The sequence below is a fragment of the Alosa sapidissima genome, chromosome 1 (genome assembly GCF_018492685.1).
Source record: "Alosa sapidissima isolate fAloSap1 chromosome 1, fAloSap1.pri, whole genome shotgun sequence".
NCBI lineage: Eukaryota > Metazoa > Chordata > Actinopteri > Clupeiformes > Clupeidae > Alosa > Alosa sapidissima.
Genome location: NC_055957.1, coordinates 47,937,832 through 47,962,287, shown reverse-complemented (window position 1 = coordinate 47,962,287; position 24,456 = coordinate 47,937,832). Strand labels below are relative to the sequence as shown.

The window sequence follows — 24,456 nt, the reverse complement described above, 5'->3', positions numbered from 1 at the left end:
TGCTGATCACGAAGAGGCACCCAAAAGGGTTGTTTTGTTAGCAAATTTAACATGTGTTCACACATTTGCTCTGATGGACATTACTGCAGTCTGCAACATAGTTACACATTCCCTTAAAACTTGACATCAGTGTTGTAGTATTGTATGGTTTTAAAAAGCATATTTAACAATACTACCAACTCGAAGGCACATGCGTCCAATAGCATGCTTTTTAAATCAGAATATTTTGATGGGCCATCGCTGTCAGGTCAGGTGCATTATCTTGGCAAAGGTTAAGTGCTCACTAATGCAGATGTTTTTTTTTTTTTTTTTTTGGGGGGGGGGGGGGGGGGTCAACAATACCCGGGACACCGAAACACATGAAATTTGGTGGGCATATTATTGCCCCACTAGATTTTTACGGGGAAATTTAGTTCAGTCCCTGGGAGCCATGGTACGTTGGTCTCAAGGGCCCACATCAACCTAGCCCAATATCACTCATTTGTGATTTGCAACCGCCCCGTTAAAAAATGAAAATTAAATATTGCTTTAATCGCCTTAATCTTCCTATCTTCAGTTGAGATGTTCTGAACTGCACCAAATTTCATGTGTAATAATGATCATTTCATGCCGAAATAAACCTGAGAATGTTTATTGGACATGCTTGGTTTTTACTGCAGGTAGGCTTTCACCAGCTTATATCCATAGGTAAAATAACATTAACGTTTGCATTGGTTGAGCGATGGAGGCAATAGAATTTAAAGTAAGAAGTATTTCATTTTTATTTTGTTAGTAATAACACAAGCTTTTCACAATTGGTAATGAAAAAGGCTTCCACACAGCCAGTTTATTATGTTTTGTTCACATTTCTTAATATATAACAGCTTAGGCAGCTTCATTCATACAGGCATTTTGATATTGATAGAGTAGACATGGAGGCAATCACATGTGAATTCAAGGCTATTGCTGTTATTATTCACATTCAAGTTGCCCGTTTACTGTAATTTATTTTCATGATTCTGTCTTAGCGAGATACAAACATTTATCAAATAATACTCTGCTGAATGCGTTCAAAAAATAAACCCAGCTTTGGTTGACTTCCAAACAAGATGTTATTTGAAAATGAGCTGAAAGACGCCATGCACACCATGCCAACTCATGTCTTATATAAGTGTTATAGCAGTCATCATTCAACATGCAGTCTCGCTGACACTGGTACAGAGACACTGAAACTGGAAAGAAAAGAAAAAAAAAAAACACAAAGATTATTGTATTCAAGTTGCATTAAATACTGTATAACTCTAGGCCTACAGAGGGATTCAGGAAATCAACCTCTGGAAGGCTTTCTGCAGCAAAGGTGGTGTGAATGTATGTAGGTGTATTACAGTATTTCAGGGAAGTTTATGAAATACTTTCATAACATACTGTAGACGCACCAGTCAGGGTAGTGTAAACTGGGTAATTTTTTTTTTTTTGTGCTAACAAAATAGAATGTAGTTATGCCATGTAGTTAGTCTCTCTCTCTCTCTCTCAACACAGATGAGTGATCCGTTTTTGTTTCCTTAAACTTTCAAGCTTTGTACATTACATTGTCTGTTTATACTGGTAATTGACCGTATCTTTTCAATTTTAGTGTATGGATGAGATGTATGATAATTCCAAGAGAAGTAAAAGTGAAGAGACAAACTTACAAAGTTTCTTTTTACCCCTCAGTAATGGACACCTGTTTGGGAAACTGTTCACTGTATATAGCTGGAAGCTGGATAATTATGTGTGCTGCACCCACGAGCCAGCAAGATTGGCAAATACAGATTTGACACATTCCTGTCTAACTGAGGCACTTAGTGCATTATATGATCTAATTACACACAGGGACAACAATCTGCATTTTAACGCTAAGTGTCTAATTCAGGTTTAGAGGGAAGTTAGGACTTGTGTACAGGACAGCACTGCCACAGAATTCCTGACCAAGACAAGTACATAAACAGAGATGCTAAAACAATGGCAGGATGACAAAAGTGTTGAGAGCTGAAAGCCATCCAGCCTTAAACATAATGCATTAAAAACAAACATGTTTAATACGAGTAATGATATAGATTCAAATCTTGTCAATAGAACAGACAATTTAAGATGGCAAAAAGAGCTGCTCTGTTGGGACTAGTGAGCATTCATATTATTGGACCTTAAGCGTTCTTGCGCTGCCTTCCTGATGCTCTAACATCCGGTGCCTTCAGTCACTGGAGCAGAGCGGTTTCCCTGTCTTTGGCCATCTGGATGATAAAATGGATGCAACCAAAGATGAGAATTCAGAGAGAGTTGGACGGTTTTCAAAAACACATGAAACCCATTAAAAAAAAAAAAACAGGACCAATAAAATGTATGGAGTCATGTGGAATATTGCCTCTGTGGCATGGTAAGATAGCTGCTCAGTCCTCAGACCTCCCTCATGTAGTCCTCTGCCAGTTAGAGTTTCCTGAGGCTTCCGATAAGACCTCTTTGGAATGCCTTTGCTGTCTGTGCAGGAGTTGTGAGACTTGCCCAGTCTCCTCCTTACGTAGGAATGACACATAGTCCCCTCATTCTCTCTCTCCCATAAACTACACGTCCACGGTCCCATGCTGACAGTGTCTCAGTGGATCAGGGCCACCACTGGTGCAGCAGCAGAGGAGCTGTCCCAGTGTTTACCCAGCGCATCCTCCAGGAAGCCGGCCAGCTTCTCACAGTCCTCCTGCATAACAGAGGCATAGAACAAGACCATACGTAACTCTGGATAGCAGCTCTTAAGTGCACTGACCTTTTAAGTGGACTGCCTAAGTGGGTGCGTCCTAAAACTTCTAATGGTACTGCTCTGTGTTATAGAATGCATCACTGAATTAAGAGGCCCAGCCTTGGCTAAGCAGTCAGCTAGTACTCTTTCATTCACCTGTTGGCTCAGTGCCTTTAATGTTTCAGAAAAGTGCATTCGAATAAGAATGCGTCTGCTACTACAGTAGCCCAACAATATATGCTTGATTTAGGTTAAATTGCTAGGGTTGCCATCATGGAGCAGTAACTTTAGAGGTATTAAGATCCAGACAAATTGGTTTTCAATCAGGGACAATTACAGTAACTGGATGACAGGAATTTCACAGATTTGAAAGCTGATCTCTGGTGTGTCTATGAGCAGACATGAATGGTTTCAGGAAACCTAAAGGATTGGCCCTCTTACCTCACAAATGAATGCGTGATGAACAAGCTCGCTGGCCAAATCCCTTGGATTGTCCGCTGAGGGACATAATTATTTATCACATTAATTTTATATATGCAAAAGAATCTCTCAAATGTGTTGGAACTCTGACCACTAATGTCAGTCAAAGACTTGAAGATTACAACAGTGTATAGTTTTTTAGACTGCGGTATCACGTAATGTCCCGACTTGTATTCCTTGGAAACTTAAACATATATTACATCTCTGAAGTTCTCTTCCCACTAGAAAAAAAAACAAGAATGACATAAATCACTCACTGGGAAGAACATCACAACTGAGCTGGCGATGAAGCTTGTCATCCATCTTCAAAAATAGAGAGAGCTACAAACAAAGGTTAAGAATATTTTTTTTTTTAAGATTTGAAAAATCACTGTATTAATTGGTCATCTGGTCAAAGGGCACATACATGTGTATCAAAATGTGGCAACTCACATGACTTCTAGTTCCCTCCTCATTGGCTTCCAAATTACAGTGCATCTGAACGACCTAGGAGGCAAAAACAGCCACAGAGCCACAGATTAGGCAAAGCAAGTGGAACAGCCATAACTTTTACTCTACCGCACTACAGCACATCTGATTTGTGTCATCTTCTCATACCCGTCTTATCTTTCTAATCCCTATTCATTACAACCTCAATTTAGTTTCACCAAGTCACGTGGACCTCGTTCACCTTTCTGGTTTCGGTCTCCTGGGGTTCCGGGGTGGGCGTCTTCACCGTCTCCATGTGCTCCTGAGAAAGGGAGAGGGCACGGGGGATGGGGTGGGGTCTCTGGGACGCAAAGTTCATCAAAGGATAGATCCCATTTCTGCACAAGTGAAAAAGATGTTAACTTCAGCGGCAGAGTACTTGCAACCAAATGCTTCATGACTTCCTTAGTTAGTTGCAATAGTATTGTCACTTACTTGACATCCTCTAAGAATTTGTCGAGCTCCAGAGGGGAAACATGGGAGTACCTTCAAGAGAACAAATTACCATGTGATGTGCACTCATATGCATTCCTTCATCCAGTCATATAGTTATCAAGAGAACAATTACCATGTGATGTGCACTCATATGCATTCCTTCATCCATTCATATAGTTATCAAGAGAACAATTAACCATGTGATGTGCACTCATATGCATTCCTTCATCCAGTCATATAGTTATCAAGAGAACAATTAACCATGTGATGTGCACTCATATGCATTCCTTCATCCAGTCATATAGTTATCAAGAGAACAATTACCATGTGATGTGCACTCATATGCATTCCTTCATCCATTCATATAGTTATCAAGAGAACAATTACCATGTGATGTGCACTCATATGCATTCCTTCATCCATTCATATAGTTATCAAGAGAACAATCACCATATGATGTGCACTCATATGCATTCCTTCATCCAGTCATATATTTATCAAGAGAACAATTACCATATGATGTGTACTCATATGCAATTACCATATGATGTGTACTCATATGCATTCCTTCATATAGTTATTTATGGTGTTCAAAATCACTTACTTCAGCTGGACTCCTGGGCGATCACCATGATAAATTTCTGCCATTATACCATTTGGATCATAAGATTTAGTTTTTTCCTCCACACAGTTCTCTGGAAGCATGTCTAGACCAAAGTTGGTCAAAGTTACACACAAATATCAGGACATTGTATAATCAAACCAAATAATCAAGTAGATCTCTATTGGCAGAATCAAGTGGAGGGCATAAAGTACATTCACACAACAGTTAAGAATTCACTAGTCATTTCTGCCATCAGTAATGGCAGCCAGCATGTGGCCATCAGTCTCAGCATACTCACATTGATTGTTAATAAAGCAGTGGGCTGCAAGCAGTTTTAGGGAGTGCACTTCAAACAGAACCCTGTGGAACAGCAGGTCATGGGCAGTAGGCCTCATCTTAGGATCAGCATGCACACAAGACTGACTAAACTCCTACACACAACAGGACAGAGAAATCACACGCATGTCTGTTAAGCCACAAGACAGTAAACATCTCTTACAGTCAGTAAATTTCCGTGATGTGAAATGTCTTCTTTGTGATTGAGAGTATAGGCAAACCTACAATCTTTTACTCATCTTACCCTCATGAGAGGGTCTTCCAGGGACTCCCCAGCATAAGCTATGGCTTCTTTAGACACTGCAGTGTCCCCATTGGCTTGAATCTCCAAGACGGCCATCTACAGAAAGAAATTACAACTCAAAATCAATTTCTTATCTTCTGATCTTATTTTCATTACATGTACAATCAGGTAACTTAATAACCACAGAGCTGGCACTTACCTCCAAGGCACATATGCCAAAGGAGTATATGTCAATGGAGTAGTCATCCACAGAAACTAGATGGAGAAACAACCAGGGGGGTATAACCCAGTCAGCCTCATGTTACATCATTTGATGCAAATTACGGATGTAAGGTATACACAATATAATGGACAAACAATACGAATTTGCTGTAAGGTATGAATTTTGATAATAGCAGCATTCACAAACATGCACACTGAGATAATGCAAAACGTTTTTTTTTTTGGAATGAATACAATTTCGTCAATACCGGCAATTACATAATTGCATTTAAAAAAGGAGTTACTTTAGATTCCTCTGTGTGATGTGAGATATGTCCTATTCATAAGTCATATGGTTAAGAGTACAGTAATAGCAGTCATACTGGTGCCATATCTGTGGTTCTCCCCTTCAGAGGAATTTATATTGAAATTTAAATAATGAAACCAATATGTAGTCATTACTGTTCTGTGCTTTAAATCAAAGTCAAAGTCAGCTTTATTGTCGATTCTTCACATGTTCCAGACATACAAAATTACACCGTGATGTAAATTTCAGGCCATAGCGCACAGCTCAAGTTCAAATGTCATTCAAGGCAACATATTTCAGTCGGTTTCGTACCGCAACCTGGCACAGCACAATGTGACTTCAAGCGCATAATGTAAAACACCAAGCATGAAACACAACAGAGGGGTACTCAGCAAGCATGAGTGAGTGGAGTGAGTGAGTGAGGTCCTGGGTGGAAGGGAAACATGTGCAGAGGACAGATGGATAGAGAGAACGAGAAAAAGAGAGAAAGAGAGGGAAGAGGGAAAAGAACAGAGCGATAACAATCAGACAGACAAAACAAACTCAGGAAGAGAAGGAGACGGCTACTCACGGCCATACTCGGGAGCAAAGAAGTGCTGGTTCATCTGCTCGTCTCGATGCTGGTGCACGTTCCCGTGGATCGCCTCTGGGAACACTAAGGAAAAGACAGACGCACAGTTTTGATAAACATGCATGTGTGTGTGTGTGTGTGTGTGGTAAGTACTCACGCCAGTCTGTAAACCACAGTAAACACATTGTGAAACATATTCATAAGCCATTTGCGGCAGGAATGTACTCATAGAGGAAGAGCGCGGTCTTTTAATTAACCAAACAGTAAATAAGGCACACACGGAATGGGATCACAAAGACACATTCATGGGTACATCATTTGGTGGAAAGAGCGGTCACGACATAGAAGTTACAAAGGAAAAACAGAAGTTCACTAAACACCGAATTCAAGCATACTGACATTCCATTTGTCACATGGATTGAATAAGGGGTAACTGGGCAAGAAAAAAAAGGTGTTCATCACAGACCCAAATGAGCTAATGATGTTTTCAACACACAATTCATGTCTAAATCAGTCCTCTGTGTGTAGACTGAAGCTCTTCATTGACAAATCATTAATGAAGTGATTCATAACAGAGAAAGATTCTCACCATTGACAAACAGCCTGTGCCAAACTGCAAACAGAAAGAGAGGGAGAGAGAGAAAAAGAGAGCATCACTGAACATTCAAATTACAAGCAAAGCATGTGACACCTATGAACTGGAATTGGATTAATTCTAATCTACTTCAGTCATAAATTATCATTTTTGATGAAGTACAACAAAGTGGGCAGTGGGTTTTACAAGTGGGTTCCATGTTTTAATGATTGTAGCTATGGCGTTTTTGTTCTTACCTGAACCAATTTTTATGAGTCCGTTGTGTTGTATGAAAATGGTATCACAAGTCAAGTTGCCATGGACAATCGGAGGATCACATGAGTGCAAATAACTGTTGAGGAAAGAAAACACACCGTATTAAGCCAATTTAATTTACAACACGGTATACACTATGTAACAGTGTATCACTATAAACTGCATTCAGTTGTTTAAATTGATTGGTTTAACTAACCAGCAATGAATGACATGACTCTTACCTCAATGCTGAGAGGATCTGCGTACACCACCGCTTCCAGGCCTGAGGAGGAACGCACAAGAACACACACAGGAAGAGTGAAATGAAAACAGGAGCATGAAGTCCAGCAGGAGGACATGGAGAGCAAGGGCAGAGGAAAAGGACAGAAGACAGCAGCACCAGATTACCGTACTCCTCTGTATTTACCATTAAACACTGGAGGGCGCTGTAGACACAAAACAAGGACGGCAGTTTTGTGGGTTAGTTGAGATATGTTGATGTCAGAAACCACACTTCTGTGAGCTAGTCAGATTTTTCCCCTATTGTTACGTCACAGTAGGGGAAATTTGAATATTACTACGCCCAGATAGGCCCATATAGGGCGCTGACTACCCAGCCCCATCTGAAAATTCCCACCCACTAAGTTAGGAGCTTCCTGTCGAAGATCCTCCATTTTGGTCGTAGCCTATCGTTTCCAACCAGCACCATGCGAAAGAGTATCAACTGTATCCAAACTTCTTTTACGCACCTGATATTTCTGTTTCAAGTATAGAAACAGAAACTCCCCAGGACACATCTCGTTCTTGTTGGCATATTTAAAGCAACACCAGAGCTTTTTGTACCTTAAAATAATGTTTCCAAAATCGTTTCAGTGGTTCATCAACTCGTAACAGGGTGAACGCCTGAGCGGCACTTCTGCATTCGCTTCGCGGCTCTCTATCGGCTATAACCGCACTATGTAAGTTTGCCAGATCGGGTAGCGGATCTGTAGTTCGCTGGATTGAGACATAAGAAACTACAAATTTGACTTGCAACACATCATACATGTCGCCGCATGTTTGCAGGATCAGCTTCAGGGACATGCAACGTGCAACCCATAGGTCTATTTTGACTTGTTGAAATAAGTATAATATGGGACCTTTAATATATCTCACCTTCACATTCATAGTCTTGTGGTTTTTCTTGGTTTTCTTCAAGAACTGTTTAAGGCTTCCTGAGGACATGTACTCTGTGATAAATATCACCTGGAAGCAGAGAGTAAATTAAGTGATTTAGTGTGTGTGTGTGTCTGTCTTCATGTCCTCTCCTTATCCAGCCTGTCGGCAACTTAAGAACCATAAATGATTCCAAATAACTCTGAATCATCACAACTCACTTCTGTTCTTAGAAATCACATATGTACAGCACATGCCTTGTCAGCTCAGCCTTCACAGCCCACTTGTGCTGACAGGCAGTTTAACTGATAAAAGTCTGCAACCCTGAATGACATCATACATGCTTTACTCAAGAGTAAATGTTGAACTCAAAGGATTAGAGCTGTAACGATATGCAATTCAAAACCGAAATCGCGACACTCATATCCATGAAACTGTGTCATGGTGTGAAAAGGCAGAACCGCGACACACCCTTTGTAGTGTTTTGCAGCTTACGCAGCCGTATAAGCAACACACATCTCCCGCTTTACTTACCGGTAGCCTACGTTGTCCAAAAGTAAATAAATAAATCATAATTTCATACCAAACAGTATAGAAGTAAACCCCCTCTCCTTGCCCCCTCGCTCTCCCGCTCCTGCTCAATGGACACGCGCGACTCGGCCAACACCAATGCAAATAAAACATTCACAATCGTGAAAGCAAGGACGCATAGAAGACGACTAGCTAAATTACTATTAAATCCGCTTAGCAATAGCATCATTAGCATGCTGCACATATTTGTTTAAAAGTCTTGCATTCAAGTTGACTGATCATCTCAATCCCAATGTTTCCCGAAAGGGACTGTCCCAAGGAGAACAAGTATTACCTTGAAACTTAAGCTAGCCAACTATGGTACTTTGTTTACAATATTTCCAGGCTTCAAGCAGACAGATGAATTAGAGGTAGAGTTGTAATAGAAATAGTAGGCCTAGGCTATAGGCTAATCTGCAAAAGTGTGCGGTCATAAATATCATACATTCAGTATTCTCTCTTTTTATATAAGGATCTAAAATAATATAGATATGTTATATTATATTGTAATCCTCTGATGTTCTAGGATAGGCTATTGAAGTGTTACTAAATAAAATGTCTAGCCCCCCCCCCCCCCAAAAAAAGAAAAATCGAGGTTTGTATCGAACCGTGGGTCAAATATCGTGATACAAACCGAACCGTATTGTTACAAACCGAACCGTATCGTTACAGCCCTACAAAGGATGCATGAAGACAAAACTTAGACAAAGCACAATTGAAATGTGCCCATATGTATGTGATAAATGTGTGTGAGCGAAAGTATGTGTTAAAAGTGTAATTGAGTGAGTGACTGGGTGTGTGTGTGTGTATTTTGGAGGACCAGAGAATGTGTGTGCACGCGTGTATGGGCATGTATTTGGGCATCTCACCCGTGCGCGACTCTCCCTCATGTCCAGCCAGTATTTGTGGAACTTGACAATGTTGGGATGCTCCACCTGCATGAGGCTCTCAAACATCTCCCTGATCCTGTCCTGAGGCACACACACACAGAAAGAGAGAAAGAGAAAGAAAAAAAAAGTGTGATTCTAGAGATAAGGTCCATTTTAATTGGTACCTTGTGTTTTGAAGCACTAGGTGATTACCCCTTGAGCCAAATTTTGTCTTGAAAGCCTACCACACCTAACACACAGATACACACATACACGGACAGACAGACACTACAAATCTGCATTGATGCACTCGAGATAAAATGGAAGGGTCATTATTTGAAAGGCACATAATGGTAAATGGATTTTTTAAGAGGACGGAGGGCAGCGCTCTACCTCGTGAGACTTGAAGACCTTCTTATCGGAGAACTGGACCTCATTCCACACCACCTCCACCCCCTCCTCTGTGTCCATGGCCAGGGAGGCGCTCTCAATCCCGGGCACATTTCCTTGGCTGAGCTGGAGGCACACACACACACACACACACACAGGTGAAATAACAACAAGCAACATGGATATAGAAATACATTAATAGTAACACATAGTAGTACTCCGTACAGAGTTAATGCACATATTCAACATAATTTGAGCAAATGCAGAAATTGCACGTTTAAGTAGGCTATAGGTCAGGGAAAAATACTGGCCATTCAGTATGTCCACGCCACAACACACCACACCCACCCTGAGCGGTCTCCACCACCATGACACCACTCTGACGAGCACTAGCTCTGCATTCATGGAGGCACAACACACACAAGCAGATTCTCTTGTGATAAACAGTAACAGTAGTCAGCTGCCTATGTTGCAATGTAAACATGCACACCTACAATGACACTTTATTTGTTTTACAAACACCACCTAAACTCCAGACAGTTTTGTCTAGTTGAAAAAAAAGCTTTCCTTCTCATCTCAGGGAAAGAGAAGACAAGGCAGAGTTTCCAGCCACATGCTAACAAACCCCGGGGTGGTTTTGGAGCTGGTCTCGTGTCACACGCTCCCCACATGCAGAGACACAGCTGTTCTCCTTAAGGTTCACGCTGGACCTCAGTGGGTCTACGGCCACAGCACACTCACAAGAGCCTTCTCTCAGTGCTTTGCATTTAATGTACTTGCTCGGAGAACAAGATCAGACCAGGTCAGCTGCCAGCGGAAAGAGAAAACAGCACTGGGAGAAAAAAGTTACACAAACAAACTGAAGGAGTGTGTATAAAAAGCCCAACAATGGTGAGAGACCAAGCATAGGGAGTCCTGCATAACCGAACAACAACAAAAAAACCCTGCTCAAAAATGACTGCCAACACGCTCTGTCAAATGAGTACCTCAAGTTTGTAAAGCGTACTGTTTTCACAACTCTGTTACCGACGGCAGTAGAGGAGGTCGTCCTCTTTGTGCCTGTTTGCAAGGCTTGATTACAGGGTTCTTGAGCCACGGGATGTATAATTAGTCTAGAAGAGCCACTGCGTCTAACACAGTCTCTCGACTGGCTGATCTTTAAAATAAATACATGTAAACAGTTTATTGCCAGGCCCTCAGCCGCAGGCCTGTTAGTGGTTAGCCCAACAGGACCGTGCTTCAGGGTTACTTAATGCTTGAAGAGAAGACTACTGCATCGGTTAATAAAGCCCCATGAATCTAAACCAGGCCCTTTCAGAGCGACACACACTGCACTGTGCCAGGCTTTTTAATCGTCCAGCTCAACACTGGCTAAAATGGTTTTGCTTGGCAGTAGATGTATGACAAAGATATCAACCAACCATGCTCAACCTACGGGGCTATGCGAGGCAGCTCCGTTTGGGCTTTATTAGCTTTTCTGCGTGCTTGTTAATCTAGAGGGGAATGTTTGCATAGCAGTGTAAAAAGAATTCACAGCAAAAGATTCTACTTCCTCTCCAGAACCAATGGGGAGCCCAGGGGCATCCCACAATGCAGTTAATCTGGGAATGAATCATGGGTAATGATAGTGATGAAAGTAAGGTCATGCCTGTCTAAGCGTCACAATACACAGAGACTTGTTTGAACAGAATGGGAACGAGATTAAACAGGAGCGAATGAATGCATATTGGAAGCTGACAACCTTCACTCTTTTTGACGTAAGTGACATCATTTCCATGTTAACCCCCGGTCCATCCAGTTCCGCGTTAACCCCCGGTCACTCCATTTCCATGCTAACCCCTGATTGACACAGGTTGTCATGCATGCATAAATGTCTCTCTCTTGGCTCATGGACATGTGACCTGCTGTGCAGTTCCCCATGGTAAACAAACCCTCTAGGTTTCATTTCCTGCCTGGACACTGGCCCTTTCCTCACCACTACTGTATGGCCTCCGCCGTCATAGCCTCCAATTACATCTCAGGCATTATTTATGAGCCAGGCCTCCTCGCGCCACTCCCGGCCCCATCAGAGGCAGCCCACCCCTGCTTTATTACCTCCACGCGTGTGTGTGATATAGTGCACCTATCTCTCCACAGCACGTTAATCTGAGGACTCTGCCTCAGACCCCTGTGGTTTATCACATCGTGTTCCTCTCTGCAATCTCTGCAGACAGTATCTGTCACTCTGATCTGAAGCCAGTGAGCGCAATACCAAGAAACCTTCACGACCGCGAGGCCTCCTGCACAGGGAGGTGAGAATGTGCACAAACAAAAATGACAGAGCGAGGCATCCGCTGGACTGTGCCCCCTCAATCTGCTGACTAGCACTACAGTGTTAGGGTCAAAGAGGAGAGCCGAGTGAACTCCCGGAGCTGCTGCAGGGGCAGGTTCTGCCCCGGGGGGGGTTGCCCCCTCCCCCAGCATGAAGGCCAGGGGAAAGGTCAGCTGAAGGAGAGAACCCGAAATGAGCTGACCGGAAGGGGCTACAAGCTGTCCAGCAACTCAACAATCCTGCGGTCCTGTTTGTATTTTCAGAACAGCAATGGAACACTGTTACTGACTGCAATGGAAAAATTAATGGGGAGGCGTCAGACCCAACTTGGGGAAACAAATCCACCCTGTTAGCAGGGTTTCTCTTTTCCTGTGTGTGTGTGTGTGTGTGTGTGCACGCGCCTGCACGCACATGTGTCCAGAGGGCTTGACTAACTTCTGACAATACGAAACCACTTTGTGTCTCTACCTCAGACACATTCACAATGGAATAACAAAAATGTCACGGCATACCAAGCCACACGTTTGGATGAAAGGCCAGTTGCGAAAGCGCTCCAACAGGCAGAGCTGGAGGCGTTTTTGCGCCTCTGGACTTTCCAGCTGACATTCCACGTCCTCCAGGTTCAAACAGGAAGTGGAGTACCTCAAACATACAGCTGTGTTGGGTCATTTTGGGTTATCTAACCCAGGGGCCCGCCTTGGGAAGCCACACTACCTCAGTTCTCTCCAGCATTGAGAAGGAACTGTACACTACAGACCAACTATTCATTGGCTCTGATTTATAACCCAAAACAGTGAGGCTTTAGGGAAAAGGCATTTAAAACTCTCCTCAGTTGTGGTGGTGATTGTGTGAGTGAGTGTGTGTGTTTAAGGCAGGGACTCTGAGAAGAAGCTGGCAGGGGCTTACCCTACAGAACATAAGGAATTCAGTGAACGGCCAATCCCACCCGTAGATGTGTTGACTGGGAAAACAACGTTTCCTGAAAGGAGATGCTGGCTTAGAGCTAAAATAGCTGAAGCTTACGAGACAAGCAAGCGAGTCTGACAAACGCTCCAGACAGCCTGGATGAAACAACAACAACAATGATGCCTCTGATCACTCTGAAAACAAATACAGGCCTGCCCAACTCCCAGCTGAGTTTTCTATTTTTGAGCAGCACTAGAGCGCCACTGTTTGAGTAGGGACAGATTGGGCTCTTCTCAGGCTCCTGCTGCCAGCTGTGTGCGGTGTTGACAGAGTGGAGTGCTGATGGTGCTGGCTGCCCTGTTCTCATCTTATCCTGAGGAGAGTCCTGCAGCCCACACTGCCTCCTATACACAGTCCTGCCTCAGCCGTTTTATCGGGGCATCTACAAACCACTCTCATGCACAGTTTTAATGAGAACAAGAGCATGGGCTCAGGGAAATTACCTCTCTGTGTGTGTGTGTGTGTGTGTGTGTGTGTGTGGGACATAACATTGGTCTGATGGGGGAAAGAAAAGAAAGAGGGAGAAAGAGTGCAGTGAACTGAGAAAAATAAGAAAAGTTCACTGCACAGTAAAGATGGGTCTAGTGCCAGACCCTTTGTGCTGTAGTCTGCATTTGGCAACTGTCTGAGAGCTCAGCGTCTGGTTGGTGTGTGTGTGTGTGTGTGTGTGTGTGTGTGTGTGTGTGTCTGCGAGAGCTGCACGTTTTATCCTGAAACTGAGCTAATGTGACTCTGCGCTAAAAGCGCTCTCCCATCACACACAGCAAAGCCCCGAAAGGGAGGAGAGCCGCCGCCGCCTCCTCCTCTGAGCATTGGAAGGGGGCGGTGGGCATGACATCACAGGCCTGCGAGCTGCACAGCACGGACATGTGAGCGCGTACCTCAGGCCCAGACAGAGAGGTGGGTGAGGGTGGTGGATGCTGCGTCTGGAAGACTGGGCCCAAAGGCACATTGCCCCGAACCTCTGTTCCTTGAACCCACGTGACTGTGAAACCAGCGGCACGAGGTAGAGGCTCTCGTCCACAGAGGGAGGAAAGAGAGTTGGGCACATGGGAGAGGTGTATGTATGTGTGTGTGTGTGTGTGTGTGTGTATGTATATGTGTGTGTGTGCGTGCGCGCGCGCGCGCGTGTGTGTGTGTGTGTGTGTGTGTGTGTGTGTGTGTGTGTGTGTGTGTGTGTGTGGGGGGGGGGGGGGGGGGTGGGGGGAGTGCAGCCTCTCCCCTTTTCGGGACTTGTGAAACCGACGACGGCCCGGTCAGAAGAATGATGTCAGGCCGCTTGTTTTAGCCTGCCGTCCCACACGGTGTTAGTCACCACCGCAGGAGGGCCCGGGCGCCTGAATGACGTGCTTTGTGACAGGGCTGTGCGCGGGGAAGAGTTGGGCAGACAGACAGGGAGCATTGTTCCCTCCGGCCCCTCTCTTTTCCCCCAGCGCCCCACCGCACCACACCTCCCCAGCCCCATAACCATCAGCGATATCACACTGCTGTATGCCGGGCATGTGATGCCAGGGACTCGGAGTTCTTTTCACTGAAAGTGGCAGCAGACAGGAGACCTTGTGCTGTATCTGTACACTACATGCCTTGGTGAGTTTCTCCTTTGGCTGCAGATCAGAAGCACGTTTGCAGCAGGAACAAAGTGGAGCGGCTCTTGGGCCCCCAATAAAGACTGAAGACAAACATGCGCTGGGTGTGGGAGTGGGTGTGGGTGGCTGAAGGGGAGTTCCACGTCGGACATGTTTTCCCTGCATCTCGTCTATCCCAGAAGGGGAGGGAGAAAGCCCCTGTTAAAATAAATAAAAAACCCTGGCTCTCAGAGGACTAAATTTAGATGGACGACCATGTCGTTTTTTGTAATGTTAATGTAGTGTCTGAACTTCATTATTAATATGTGCATTTTCCACTGTACATGTGATGTGAAGCTTTTTTTATTCACCATATATATTGGTTCACTCTGCCTCAAAGTATTGGTGAAACCTTAAGGCGTGTTGCAATCACTGTGTGATTTTTGTTTTTAGGTGTGCTTGTATGCTGGGCATACTGTATACAACTTTCTTACTCTCTTATTTAAATACTACTGGGCTGTTGTGACAAGTAAATTTCCCAGCTGTGGGATCAATAAAGTCTTATCTTATCTTATGTTTGGACTATGCATTGCTTATCTTTAGGGGTGATCGATAGATAGATACTTTATTGATCCCCAGGGGAAATTCAAGGGTGGTGGGATTCCTTGTGGATCATGGAGGATGTTGTCATTTAACAATGTTAAATGTCTGATTTAACTGTGCCTACAGGAAGATCGCATAATTATCTTCTGAATCGGTTACTTCTTCTTAGCCTTAAATCAAATTAATAACAAATGCCTGAAATCCCACCCACTTCATTTAGATAGATTGCAAATCACTGAGCATGGTCCAAATTACATAGGGATTACAGATTAGGGATAGAAAAAAAGACAAGGATTTCTCTCTCCCAGTAGAAAAAATGAGCTTGGCTACAGGCTCTGTCTGGCTCTGGGAGTTACGTAACGTGTGCATCTCCCGTCACTTATGCATGGGAGAACAAACAACTGGATGAGTTCAAAAGCAGACCCGAAACATGTGCACACAGAGACAGACACACTCACACACATTAAATGCATGGAGCATCGGGCTAGCACAAGGGCTCAGTAATCCTGATGTCACGTTTCAACTGAAAGGGCCATCTGCTATGCGTTTCATCCAGTTCACTGGAAGTGGGTAAAGGTAGACCTGTTTAAAGGGACAGCACAGAATTAGAAATGTATGCTGCAGGGCATTTCAGAGCATTTCAGTCTGCAAACAGCCATGAATCCACGTACAGATTTGATTTTTCAAGGCCTACAATAGTCACAGACTGGTTGAGCATAGTTTAGAAGACATCTGTAGTAAAGGCTTCTGACAGGAATAAAAAAGTATGGCGTTACACTGAACCTGGAGCTGGCACTTTCATTTTCTTCAAGACAGGATCCCGTCTTGTGGGATCACATGACTCCTTCAGACAGTCTGTAAAAGCATGTGAGCGAAACGACAATTAAGACTGTCATCAAGAAGCAATCTGCCGCTCAGAAATCCAGAGGATGGCAATCATTTCAGTCAACCTATCGCTGTCATATAGCTTCCCTGTTATTCTTTGCCTATGAATGGCTGCATTGTGCCAAGCGACTCGGGCAGCAAAGCTGATTATTCCAGCCATGGTGTGTGCAGCCATAGGAACGAGCCTTACACTGTTACAGCAGAGCTGTGTTTACCACTTTTATCTAATGTTTGGAATCCACCAGCATGGGATGGCTCACCAACTTCTATGGATCCATTCGTTTTTTTGTCATTAATCATCTTCCTCAAAAAAAGAAGGGGTTACTCTGAGTCAAACAGTCACATTGGAGAGGTAAACAATCTCTTGTTTGAGTTGTGTTGAGCCATACAGGGGAGGAGTAGAGCATGCAGGCTGAGAGAGCCTCAGGCAAACACAGATGTAGGCATGTGGGTGGAGTCGCCCTTTGACACGGCACTGTCAATCTCATTTCCTATCTATAAGCCCAGAGACATGGACAAGAACACATGCACACAAACCTGTACACGCACACACATACAACATACATGCATGCACACAGACACAAGTTTGCATGCATGTACAGTATATGTACATGCACAAAACATATGTGCATAAATACAGCCTGAATGGGATTGTTTACATCCAGCTGAAGCTTCACAAGCGGAAAGACAAAGTCTTTGGTGCACCAGCGGGGGGCCAGCAATGAAAGACAGAGTAAGGAGCATAACTCTACAATGAAGGGAGCAGATCCAAGAGACCGCTGGAATGAAGGCGTCACCGTCCATCTCACACAGGCCCGGTCATGTCTTTGGAGATTTAGAGACGGCTGCTCTACTTTCACTCTTCAGCAGCTGGAGCCAAACGGATGCATGGGGTTCTACCATGTCCAATTAGAGCCGGTCGATATCCATTTATTGACATGACCTCACAAATGGGCACTTTCTGGGACTGCACCTAGCTGCGATGCTCAGCGGACCTGATTCTTTGAGAACATTGAACATTCCCAGCCTCGGCAGTCAAACAGGAGCCATTTTATTACACTACCATGATGGACGAGGGGGGATACCTTGATGAGACGGATTTGCTAGTGCAGGGCCTGGAGTCCCTGCTTACAGGAAGGCCTCTTCATAATCTAATACAGTGCTGTGACTGCAATGGATCACCCTCCTGAAGGTCACTTCTAGACTGTACTGTTCCTTAGTCGCTGCAGGCCAAAAAAACACAGACAAAACAATACAGTTTGTCCAAAGAGAAAGGAAACAAACCTGGAAAATGGGAGGAAGAAAAATGCAGCCACATGGTCACATGCAGCCACATGGTTCCAATATGTACTGCAGTCCACAATGGTATAGATTATGCCATCTTCTCCACAAAGACAATACAGACACCAAGTCTTCCGGGTCTACCATAAAACCACAATGTTGTGCACAATGCACATCCCTCCAACTTTCTGGTGCCAAGCAGCCTTTGCATCATGGGTAAATGTACGAGGGTATTAGGAAGGGCTCTGCTGTCGATGTTACAGCAGCTGCAGGGAGGATGAAAGATAATGTCCAGGCCCAGAGCTGGGGAACCATGGGTGTGCACTCATAACAATCAGCCTTTTCTCAGAAATCAAGGAAGGGTCTCGCAACAGGAGAGGGGAGGTGGTCAAGAGAGAGAAAAAGACAGAGAGAGAGAGAGAGAGAGAGAGAGAGAGAAAGACAGAGAGAGAGAGATGCCAAATGGATGGCTTCATGTATAAAGACAGATGGATCGCGCTGATTTTTCTTTACACTGGCCACGAGCCAGAGTGAAATCTCCCTCACAGCTGAGTGCCTGAAAAGCCGCCGACTGTAAAAAAAAAGACCCTGCAAATTTAACATATGTTCCACAGCGAGGGTTGTTTGGGGTCACAGAACCCTAACTCACAAGGCGAGATTTAAAAAGCAACCTGTGTCTCCTCAAGTCACATAGAGCGTGGCCAGACAAACATCTGAACACACAGTTCAGGATTTCAGAGTGACTGCAATGCCTCAGTCAATGAAACTCGTACCACTTCTTGCAGCCTACAGTCTAAAGTTCCATGCACTGTTCTGAATGTTTAGTAAACTAAGATCTACAACTCACATAAAATCAATCAGGCAATTGATGCCATTCACTGGCACTGAGTGGGATTGCTGTTGGCAACCTGGGTCCATATTCTGGATTACACCCCTGTTCTGGTCAGCAATTGTTTAGGAGTGAGCTCAGAGGGGCCATCTCAGACTTCACAACTTAGCAGTCATCACTCACACCTCCTCAACGCTGGCAAGCTACTCAGCTAGCAGGCTGGCGAGGGATCTGTTCTCCTTAGTTATTTAACACAGAGCGACATGGTACAGCCCCCCTCAGTCATGCAGTGTTATTTAAGTAGTGCATTTAGAAAAGAATAAACGTCGCAGAGTAAGTGGTTTTAAACTATGCCTCAACTTCAAGCCCTTTATAGTGTCATTCTACTGTTTGGCTGCATCTATAGTAATACAAATATACTGGCCTCAGTGGTGGCTGGTGGCTTCATTTCTGGCACAGTAAGTCTGAAATGGAAGGTCTTCAAGTTGTTCATTTTATAGTGTTTTGGCATGAAAAGGAATGCTTTCATTGCTTTTATCCTGAAGTGGAAGCACTTCTACAAGCTCATGTTACATACTTTGGCCTATAATCAAATGCCTGACCTCTTTGGAAAGCTTAGACACTGTAGTTTCTTGGACAACAATCAGAATAGCTGTGGGAAGTCCTGGCACAGAGGTACAGAGGCTAGAATACTGTTTTATATTTTTGCCGGATAACAAATATCTCTGAACTGACCACCATTTCAGCCCTCTAGGTCACTTGAGATGACTTAGAAACACAACTGAGCCCTAGCACCAGGTCTTGTGAAGCTGTGTGCAAAAGTAGATCAATATAGAATAAAAAAATGACTGTTTTGGACCATTATTTGCCAAGGTATACTCATGTGTTTTGTAAAATGCTCTATGGAAACTCCCCATAGGACTTTTGGGTTCCCAAAATGCACACTGACAATAAAAGGCTTACTGTGTGGCAACCTCTTGGTGTAGAAGCATAATCCTGGTCTCAAATGAAAGGTATCACTCTGAGGTTTCTTGTGGACTATTTAGATTGTATGTCAGGTGTTCTGATATAGACTGACTAAACAAAATATGGAATAATTACAAAAAAGTCTCTATTTTTGCATTTATTTTGTTTGTTCAATAGTTGTGTATAAGATAAACTATACATCTGTACAACTAATATTGGATAATACAACATGAAGATTCAATTTCTATGGATTCTTGTGAATATTTCAGTACCCAATATGTTGCATCTACATATGGTGCTGCAGCTACACTGCAGCCAGAAGTCAGAGTAGCACCAAAAGTGGAGGAGGGGGAGGGGGCATTTTGGATCAAATTTAATTGAGACATAATAAGATTAATCTGAAAATGTACAGCACTATACAGATTGTACATTAAAAAGTTGGCCTTTTTGGATTCCCAAGAGTCAACGCTTTGAAATGGTGTATAACATTCCTATGCCACATAGCAATATGGTGCATACCATAAATTGATTTAGAATGTTGGGGGGAGGTGGGGGAGGGGGGTAAATGACCCGGTACTGGAACATGTTATGCATAACAGGTTTTAAGGAGGAAACATTTATTTGATTCAACAGAAAAAAAAACTTTTGTGCAAAGTTAATGAGCTGCACAGTATGGCTTTTGAAAATACATCTGATGTGATGCATCCGACTTATTATTTTACCTGAAGCTGAGTATTGTAATCCTGCCTGGGATGGTCCATTGACTGATACTACATGTGAAATGATTCATTAGATTAAGTTCTCATACATAATAAAGCTGCAATATAAACAAGGTTGTGTCTGCACCCCAAACAGCGCAAGTATTTAGACAATAGCATTAGTATACAGTAGCCTACATCAATTAAACAAAGAACTCAAGACATACCTCAATGACCCCTAAAACTTTGATGTCCTTCATAATGTTACAGGAGCCAAGAGAAGCATGAGTGATAGTTTCACCTCTCCCTTCCTCTCTTTCTGTCTCATTCTTAGGAGCCAGTCAAGCATCCAAATCTGGACAGAGATCACAGCTATGCTCAAATTCTACCGGGGTCTTGTGATGCCCTGACAAGTACCCAGGTGATGCTGCAGTTGAGGAGAAAAACAACAGCAGGCTGGTGACCGGGGGGTAGGCGGGTAGCCACACTGACATTTCACAGTGAACTGAGCTGTTACTAAAACCTGCCTAAAAGTTACAAACTAAAACAGATTCTACCACGTGACCTCATGGTAAACGTTCAGTTGGTGTACAGGCTTTTTCATGTGAAGCCAAGCCAGCACATTTTAAGCTCCCCACCATTGGAATGTGTCACAATATAATATGTGAGACGTAACATCAGTGTCAGAACTGACAGGCAGGTACGGACGTGACACAGTGATGTGCTCAATACAGGACTCATTTCACACGGTTGGGCTTGTCAGTCACATGCACACGGCACTATGTCTTTGGGAGCAGGACTCATGAAGTTTTTGGACAGATTGAGAATTCCTATAACTGCTCAGTTGTTGTGTAGTGTCCAATAGGGTAACTGACTTCAGGGCACCCTGACTCTAATAGCCTAACACTTGTTGATATTACAATATGGTAACAGAACCTGGGCAGAATTTTGGTATTTCCGCATTTTAGGTTATAGGCTGTCACTGTCAACTGAAGAGAGAAATTGTTGGATGAACACAGGTAGCTGGATTGTTTTATTGATCTTTCTTTTTGAGTTGCCCTCAGGAGCTTAACCAGAAATGCCAAGAACGAATGCTTCCACTGATATATTTTGCAGCACAAATTCAACATCTGCACGACATGTTTAACACAGGTATTCACTCCCATATTTCCTTGTTTAGCCATATGACACACACACACACACACACACACACACACACACACACACACACACACACTCCATGAATTACTAATAAAGTGAAAAGGGGAACTGCTCAGTGGAAAACATTAAGAACAAGTGTAGCTTTTCACTGTTGTTCTATAAGCAGGTCTGTCTTGCCCAACACCCGGCCCTCAGGCACCTTGTTTCGACACTGACTCAGTGTGGACTGGGCGAAACAGTGACGACTGTATTCCACTGGCAGGCTGTTTATGAGATAGGAAATGATTCAATGCCATGTTTAAATCCCCATGTCACCTTCCAACACCCCTGAGAAATGGATCTCTGCTAATATCAATTAGACTCATCTGAAGACAAACCAGTTCCTTCAAATTTCATAATGTCCTTATATTCAAAAGAAACGTGTGCATTCATGTAAGATTTACACAGATGAGCCATCCACTCCATGAAATACAAACTGCTCAGTTTACAAAACTGTGGTGGCATTTTGGAGAACTGCTTAGAAAGCAGGGAGCCCCTATTCTCCAGCTGTAGGCAAAACACACTTCAAGTAACAGAGGCAGAACATATGTGCTTCAAAAGATAAGATGGGATATTCCCTTAGTGAGTTATCGTTAACAAAAACTCAACTTCATGAGAGCTCAATAGCCTGTCAATTACATACTGAGAAACATCCCTGATAAGAAATATCTGAGGCAATTCTGTGGGCAAAAAGTTGAATTAATGCCTGTGCTTCGGTAAACAATTGTAAACTGAGCAAATCATGGGTGAGCATCTTCTAGCTGCAAAAGAGAGGAGGCTTGTTGCCTTGAAAACCTTGTTATGCCAAAAAGAGCATAGGCCACTAAAATATAGCTCGAGAAATCTAAAGGCGAGCCTCTTGGATTGGGCAGAATGGTATATGGGACACTTACTTGGATTAGTGTTAGCAACTTTTCGTTCTTGCTTTCTTGGTTTTAATTAGGATTATTAATAACAGACACAAATATCCTCAACCGTAAAAGTGCCAATTCGACATACCGTGTCATCTTCTAATAACAAACATTAAAGTTGTCGCTGCATTGCCTCACAGTTTCCGCCGTGCTTGTGATCTTGAGCGTGAGCAGCATGAGGAAGGCTCGGATATTTGAATTCCGCACCATTCATCTTTGCACCTACCTGCTCCTTTCGCTTCTGCCAGCGTCCACAGGGGCTTTCCTCCAGGATTTCACTCTCATCCTCGCTCTCCTCCTCCTTGCCCCCGGACCCAGAAATCCTCTCCGGGACAGACATCGTCATTTTATCCTGACGTAGTGTATTTACTCGCCTAGTCCCTCTCGACAGAACTGCGCATCCAGATCTCCACTGTCTGTTTCACAACAACTGAGAAAATGCAAATCCTTGTTTCTTCAAATTTGGCCAAGGGCGCAGACTTTTCACCCTTAGAACCATAAGGTATCTGGGCTTAAGAAAAATGTAACGTTAGCATAAAAAATACATACAAAAGCTATAACCTAGCTCAGGCTAGGCAACCCCTTCGAAGAAGAAGACTACTGTCACTTTGAGATCCTTGCGTGTGCCACAGTTTCACGATTCAGGAATCCTCGAAAAAAATTGTTACGCCATATGGAATCTGACCACGTGTTTAACACTATTTGCATTGCCGCTGCAAAGAACGTGAGCTACGTGCGAGGATGGTTTCACTACGATTTAGCATGGTTAAACAAACCCTATTCCTTTCGCGCCTGGACTAGCTTGGGATCATTTTATCTTCTTCCAGCTCTGTCCAAGCTCTGTCGGCTAAGTCAAACCATTACCGTAAATAACGAAATATACGCAGTCCATTAAAGCCACGTTAAGCATCGTCACCACACACTGATATGATTTTCAGTCCTTGAAATCACGAAACTACTAGCATCTTAACCAAATTGTTAACCAAACACGCTGTCTTATCATTATTAAACTATGCACTTGAAAATATTACAATGCGCAAGAGAACGCATTTCCTAGTATGAAGGGTGTGAGTGGAGGGGTGTGGATAGAATGGAATTTCCCCATGCAAATATTTCTCAAGTGTATTGCGCATAATGATGGTAGGTTACAATCCTATTCTGTAAATTCAGTCACTGGTCGAGTTACGCACATTAAATTGCTTCGGAGTAAAAGAGGTACTTTCTCCCTCTCTCTCTCTCTCTCTCTCTCTCTCTCTCTCTCTCACACACACAAACACACACACGTCCACTCTAGGAGCTTGTAGAAGTACCAGCCGATTGAAGAAAGCCGATAAAATAAAATAAAAAACATTTATTGTTTTTATTATTATTATTTAGATCACGTTACTAAATTAATATCCTCCTACAAATATGATTTATCTTGCCATTTTGTTTTTGAACTAAACATGTTTAAGAGTTGCAGAAATAGACCGATATAGGCCTACACTTGATTTGAGTTTGCTGTGCTGTAGCCTATGTGCAGAGTGCATCTGCAAGACAGCCACACCCCCATTAACATCCGAAACATCGATCAAAAGCGCCCTCTATTGAAAGCAGTAGGTCCACTTGAACTCAGCTCTGTGGTAGGTGGGTGGCGTGGGTGGTTCTTCTGTTCTGGCTTTGGAACTATGCGAATTAGGCCTAGTGGTGAAGGTGTGTATCTCTAGGCTAATTCAGGTTTTGGTATAGGCCTACTTTTAAGTGTAGCCTACTGGAGAATGCATTAACTTGCTCCATGTTACTCAAATAGTTCCATAAGCCTATCCCCCACCCAATTAGCGTAATATCAGGATTTGGTTTGTTTTGGGAGTTAGATTTTGGACCAGTGCAGCAATACAACCTCACTTTATGAGGGCTTTTCACTCAGCCTCAAGGTGGCTCGCAAGCACTTCATTTCATGATATCAAGGTGTATTTCTTTTTTCCCGCTTCCAGCTTTGTCTTTCATGCGCATTTTTTCACACAAACACTGAAAGCATTAGTGACTCAAATGACAGA

General features: G+C 43.4%; 1 protein-coding gene across 2 annotated transcripts; it reads right to left on the bottom strand.

Annotated features, from left to right (window-relative positions):
- Window positions 1-794: 794 nt before the first annotated feature.
- nrbp2a (nuclear receptor binding protein 2a) lies at window positions 795-23,473 on the bottom strand. Of its 2 annotated transcripts, XM_042098273.1 has the most exons (19): window positions 22,970-23,473; window positions 22,647-22,850; window positions 10,209-10,331; window positions 9,816-9,917; window positions 8,377-8,466; window positions 7,464-7,504; window positions 7,224-7,318; window positions 6,982-7,005; window positions 6,393-6,476; window positions 5,513-5,568; window positions 5,314-5,409; window positions 5,032-5,164; window positions 4,734-4,836; window positions 4,130-4,180; window positions 3,897-4,032; window positions 3,659-3,712; window positions 3,484-3,547; window positions 3,188-3,243; window positions 795-2,707 (listed from the first exon to the last, which is right to left on the bottom strand). In XM_042098273.1, exons 2-19 carry the CDS (start codon window positions 22,764-22,766, stop codon window positions 2,609-2,611), a joined length of 1,527 nt encoding a protein of 508 aa, XP_041954207.1. In that variant the 5' UTR covers window positions 22,767-22,850; window positions 22,970-23,473; the 3' UTR covers window positions 795-2,608. The 2 variants fall into 2 exon arrangements, with proteins under 2 accessions (XP_041954207.1, XP_041954197.1); XM_042098263.1 differs by having other exon boundaries at window positions 22,647-23,473.
- Between the last annotated feature and the right edge of the window lie 983 nt (window positions 23,474-24,456).